The sequence below is a fragment of the Engraulis encrasicolus genome, chromosome 6, assembly GCF_034702125.1.
Source record: "Engraulis encrasicolus isolate BLACKSEA-1 chromosome 6, IST_EnEncr_1.0, whole genome shotgun sequence".
Classification (NCBI taxonomy): Eukaryota; Metazoa; Chordata; class Actinopteri; order Clupeiformes; family Engraulidae; genus Engraulis; species Engraulis encrasicolus.
In genome coordinates this window covers 25,340,110-25,346,109 of record NC_085862.1, presented here as the reverse complement: position 1 = coordinate 25,346,109, position 6,000 = coordinate 25,340,110, and the positions used below count along the sequence as shown (strand labels likewise).

The 6,000-nt window shown below is 43.6% G+C and overlaps 1 protein-coding gene across 2 annotated transcripts in view; it reads left to right on the top strand.

Annotated features, from left to right (window-relative positions):
- The first annotated feature begins 727 nt into the window (after nt 1–727).
- The window catches only part of LOC134450952 (elastase-1-like), a 176,333-nt gene continuing 171,060 nt past the window's right edge, over nt 728–6,000 (top strand). The window contains exons 1-7 of one of the 2 annotated variants that reach the window (XM_063201021.1): nt 932–1,022; nt 1,958–2,074; nt 3,269–3,322; nt 3,477–3,551; nt 4,842–4,918; nt 5,028–5,128; nt 5,501–5,623. In XM_063201021.1, the coding sequence (XP_063057091.1) occupies nt 962–1,022; nt 1,958–2,074; nt 3,269–3,322; nt 3,477–3,551; nt 4,842–4,918; nt 5,028–5,128; nt 5,501–5,623 (608 nt within the window). In that variant the 5' untranslated portion in view covers nt 932–961. Of the gene's footprint in view, nt 757–931; nt 1,023–1,957; nt 2,075–3,268; nt 3,323–3,476; nt 3,552–4,841; nt 4,919–5,027; nt 5,129–5,500; nt 5,624–6,000 lie in introns of those variants that run through there. The other variant, XM_063201023.1, reaches the window with a different exon arrangement.

Sequence of the window (6,000 nt, the reverse complement as noted above, 5' to 3'; positions counted from 1 at the left end):
ACATAACCCGAGAGCTGTGGCGTCTTTGTGCAGATGGGCCGATTCCCTCATTGCAGAAAAGACCCAACTACAGCACAAGACCATTGCTATGATATTACCAAGAGCCTTCAGTGGCAGATTAAGACTTGGTCATTATAGTTTTGATGACAGTAAGGTGATAAAAAGGTTACAGGCCACTATTGCATGGGCCTACAGTACATCTTCATACGTCATACGCCATCATAACATCAATCATCTGCATCATAACATCAGGCAGAAATGAAGACATATCTTGAATGGCAGAAAAATTTGCTGTCTATGCTGAGCGGTCCTCAAGCTCCAAAAAGACGTACAATCACTTGCAACTTAGTTTTTGATTCATTACTAGGCCACCTTTGAAAGCAGCATAATGGGGTCCACATGTGAAGCCGTCACACAGCAGTGTGTGCGTGTGTGTGTGTATGTGTGTGTGTGTGTGTGTGCGCGTGTGCGCAAGTGCACGTGCACGTGCATGGGTGCATGGGTGTGTACATGGGTGTGCTCTAAGTTTCTCACCTGTTGAAGAAACATGATATACGTTTCGAAGTCAGCGTGGCACACGGCGTTTACAGTATTTGTGATTGTGTCAATGAGATATGAATGCACCTCATTTTCATAAACATGTTTACCCACATGATGCGCACTGCACTGTCTCGAAAATGCCTATAAAAGTGGCTGTGACTTCGTCCCAGTTATCAGTTCGCTGAAGTGTACTCTCCTTACAGGTCCTATCAGTGGGTAAGTACACCTGCAGCTGATCTGCACTCCTCTGTTTATATCATATCTTATATCTTTCTTAAACATTATTCTTAAACTTTATACTGTCTTCTGGTCTACTATACACCACCATGAAGTATGATGATGTGGAGCATGATGGTGTGTCTGCATGTGTGTGTTTACGTGTGTGTTTCTGTGTCTGATTATAGATTACTCCAGCCTAATCATGAGGATTTTGCCTGTTCTCTCCATCATTTTTGCTCTCTTTGCCACGAGCATGGCAACAGGTAAGTGAACTGAGACTCAATTGTTCTGCACCACCGCAATATCATAAATCATAAGGTCCTCATACTGAGCAAGGCACCTAACCTCCTTTTCCAGGGACTGTAACCAATACCATGTAAATAACTGTAAGTCGCTGTGGATAAAAGCGTCAGCTACCTGTACGTAATGTAATATAGGCCTAATGTAATGCTCTTATTTTAGACTGATCACCCCCAAGAAAATGTAAACAATTTAAACACATACAGCTATAATTCACTTCACTGTGTTGTAGGCCAGGGTTTCCCAAACTGTGGTGCGTGCACCCCTGGTGGGTGGCCTGCCCCAAGGTGGTGCACGAGCTGAATAGAGCAATGGCTGAGATGTGTGTTTTTATACAAAATGAATGAACATTACATAGTTTTTAACTGTTTGGTGAATTGTATGCTGGAAGGATAAACCTGAAGTGTAATTTTATAGCTTGTCATGATGGCAGAAAAAACGTCAGGTCTATTGGAAATGACGATTGCCCAAAATGTGCGGCTGTGCAACATTCGCTTAGGGGGTGCATGAACCACATTGAAATGTAAAAGGGGGTGCGCAGGGGAAAAAGTTTGGGAACCACTGTTGTAGGCTGTATGAACGGGCCCAGGCTAGTTGCCTGCCTCACAGTCCGTGTGTGTGTGTGTGTGTGTGTGTGTGTGTGTGTGTGTGTGTGTGTGTGTGTGTGTGTGTGTGTGTGTGTGTGTGTGTGTGTGTGTGTGTGTGTGTGTGTGTGTGTGTGTGTGTGTGTGTGTGTCTGTGTGTGTGTGTGTGTGTGTGTGTGTGTGTGTATGTGTGTGTGTGTGTGTGTCTGTGTGTGTGTTTGACATCAGTATTATGCGCAATTTACTAGGTCAGCATGTCAACTTACTGCTTCATCATTTTGTTTGTGTTTGTGGCCATCTTGTGTGTTTGGCAGCAGAGCAGCATCAGGAGGTGAAGCAGCAGCAGAAGGTGACAGATGAGCATGCAGCCAATCAGCTGGTGACAGATGAGCACGCAGCCAATCAGGAGCAGGCTCCTGTGGACACTCCAGGTGGGCTCCTGTCTCTCAGTCACTTTTTTAAAAATTGGATTTTGACTCAATTGAATGTATCGGCCAGTCTATGTGGTCTTTGTGGGGCAGCCGTGCCCTAAAGGTTAAGGAGATGGGCTTTAGATCAAAGGGTTGTAGGTTCGAATCCCACCCTTCCACTCTATATCACATTCCATGGCTGAGGTGCCCTTGAGCACGGCACTTAACCCCACACTGCTCCGGGGACTGCAGCCAATACCCTGTGCTTAAAATAGCTGTGAGTGGATATAAGTGTAAGTCAAGTGTAATGTAATCTTTGTCTGCCTGTCTGTGCACTTATGGGATTCTTTTGCATGTACCTGCCTATCTGTGATCTGTGTTCTTTTGAACGCACCTCCGTTCTGCTAATCTATTTGAATCCTTTCAGATCATTTGTCATAAAACAACGTAAAACGATAAGTTGCCCTGCTGCCTTAAAGGTGCACTGTGAAGGACGGTGGTCAGAGTAGGCTAGGTATTGCAACTATGCATCTCATCGAAACGGTGCTGTCTATTGCCAAATTTGCTCTTTTCATGAATATACTGATATCAAAGTATTATTTACTAGTGTGAGCAAAGTACAGAAAGTTTTGCAACTAAAAATGTCTATTTCTGGAAATTCGAAATAGCGAACAGGGAGAAGATCCCCCTTTTCATGTATAAAAAAATGTAATTTTCCCAGTCATAATGAATACTTGGAATTTGATGGTGGTGGTAAGTATTCATACAAAAAAAGGTAACATTTGAGAATGGGCAGCATGAATTCTAGAAATAAATTACTAAATTTTTTACACAGTGCAACTTTAACTTTGTAAGTTTGTTAATACATTAATTTAACTAAGTTAAGCCTCGAGTTGATTTAACTTGCAAATTTAAGACAGCAGGGGAAATTACCTTTTTACCTTAAATTGCAAAAAACAAAATTTTACAGTGTAGAGCCAGATACTGTATGAAAAATAACCAGGTACTGATAAATAAAAGTATAATTTATTGTAAATGATAAACAGTAACTTATTTCTGTATTTGCCAGTATATTATCATTGAAAATACTGTAAACGTAGAGGCAACAACAATTGTTCATTGCAATTGTTGTACTTTCAGGTATTGAACAAATTTGAAGGAATCTCGGTTAAGCATTGTTTTATTTGAACGTTTTTTTTATGATTTACTGCATAGTGCCGGTTGGATCGGATGTGGAAGTGAACGATGCTACCGAGGAAGACGTTACCGGTAAGCCTGCCCCTTTCTCTCTCTCTCTCTCTCTCTCTCTCTCTCTCTCTCTCTCTCTCTCTCTCTCTCTCTCTCTCTCTCTCTCTCTCTCTCTTTCTCTCTCTCTCTCTCTCTCTCCCAGAGCATAATCGTCAGTTGTGTAAAATGTGTTCAGGTGTGGAGGTGCTGGGGGAGGAGGAAGATGCTGAGCTCCTGGATGCTGAGGTCCTGAATGCTGAGGATGAGCCAGGTGGGTACCTTGGCACTTGGCAGCCTCCATGGCTCGACTGGCCTGAAAAAGCAGGCATTTTCAGCTAAGTCTTGGAGAGGTTATTTGTATAGCGGCATGAGGACTGATGCCACTGCATTTAGGGAAAGAACAGACCAAAATCATCAACAGTCCACCGGGCAAATACAGGTAGGCTACATAGGCAACCTTTATCTTCAGAAGTAAGTTATAGTTATTTAGGTACAGGGCATTTGTTACACGTGCATTGCTCAGTAAGTGCACATCAGTATGGATGAGCATGAGATACCAGCCCAACCATTAGCCCACGGCTACCTAGAGTTGCTATCTCTAGACACCAGCCCAACCATTAGGCCACGGCTACTTAGAGTTGATATCTGTAGACGGGGTCATCCCTATGTTCCCCGGGTCCTATGTTCCCCACAACCGGGGAACTTAGGACCCTTTTTTCAAAAAAGGGTTCTATGTTCCCCGCTGCTTCAAAGTAGACTGCTGCCACAAGGCAAAGCGCAGGTTGCTCTGACACAAGGCAAAGCGCAGGTTGCTCTGACAGGTTGGGTGTAGGGATAGTTTTGGTCAGGGCACAAATGTACAACTCAGAAACATTGCATTACTGACAGGTTAGGTTTAGGGATGGTTTTGGGAAGGGCACAATTTGAAAACTCGGAAACATACAATGTGGGGAACTTAGGACCCTTTTTTCAAAAAAGGGTTCTATGTTCCCCACTGCTTCCAAGCAGACTGCTGCCACATGGCAACGCGCAGGTTGTTGTTGCACCTCTGACAGGTTGGGTGTAGGGATAGTTTTGGTCCGGGCACAAATTTAAAATTCAGAAACATTGCATTACTGACAGGTTAGGTTTAGGGATGGTTTTGGGAAGGGCACAATTTGGAAACTCGGAAACATGCAATGCGGGGAACATAGAACCCTTTTTTAGAAAAAGGGTCCCAAGTTCCCCGGTCCCATACAAAGACAGGGGAACATAGGACCCGGGGAACACAGGACCCGGGGAACATAGATACGCTCCCCTGTAGACACCAGCCTATGGCTATGGCTTCCTAGAGTTGCTATCAGTAGACACCAGCCCAACCATTAGGCCACGGCTACCTAGTGTTGATATCTGTAGACACCAGCCCAACCATTAGGCTACGGCTACCTAGAGCTGATATCTGTAGATACCAGCCCAACCATTAGGCTACGGCTACCTAGAGTTGCTACAGTATCTGTGCAGTGGCTCCATCTCCGGGAGAGTTTAATTAATTGATGTTCTGTTGCTGTCTCTGTGGTACCAGCTGAGGCCAAGGCTCCTATCAAGAAGAGGGTTGTTGGTGGCACTGTTGCATCCACCGGCCACGCTTGGAAATGGCAGGTATAGCAGACATTTAATCCAAATCCACAGCCTCTCTCTCTCTCATGACTAGCTTTACTGACCATTTCAACTGTAACTGCATATCCTCAGCCCCTGGTGTGTCTCTCAGGTGTCTCTGCAGTACAGGTCTGGCAGTACCTACAGACATCTGTGTGGAGGCGTGCTGGTCAAGAGGAACTGGGTGCTGACCGCTGCTCACTGCGTGGACAGGTACGGCTAGCTGTGCGCTGGTTAAGTGCCATCATATCCATTTTGGCTAAAAACCAATGGTCAAGTTTGTAAGAATAAAAGCAGCCAGCCATCAGTTGTATCGTGTCAAATGTTAATGTATTATATTACATTACAAAGCAATTATGTTTTTGATATAATATAGCCTAATTATGTCTAGATTCAGATTCAGAAAGCCTTATTTGTCCCCAAGTCCCAGTCTCCATCACTCAACAATAAATAGTATAAATAAATATTATATTATGAAATAGCAATAATAATAATAATAATAATAATAATAATAATAATAATAATAATAATAACAACAATGAATAGTTATCAATCATCATCATCATCATCATCATCATCTTGCAGCTCCAGGGTCTATCGTGTGGTTGCTGGTGAGCACAACCTCAACACTCAGAATTGCAGGGAGCAGTTTGTGAGTGTGAGTCGCATCTACCGCCATCCCGGATGGACACGTAGTCTGAGCAATGGGTCAGTATGCAACACATGCAACATGCAATCTCCCAACAAATCCTCCTTTGACCACAAGACTAATGACAGAAAACAGAAATAGTGCACATGATGCCTTTAACCCTATCCAGACCGGGGGGGGGGGCTAAAAGTGCCCGCACCAACTTTGATGTCGTATAACTCCTGAATGACTAAAGCTATGACTACGAAACTTTGTGACTTTTCCTAGAATGAAGTTGGCTACAATGTGATACCAAAAGATTAGGTTTATCATTTGTGTTGTTGCCATGGCAACGGTTTTCTGACAGGTACGCCTGACCAAAAATCACTAATCTAAGCCTCATCATCATCACTTTTCATATCTTTACATCTTCATTAGCATCAGACACCCTTGTGAA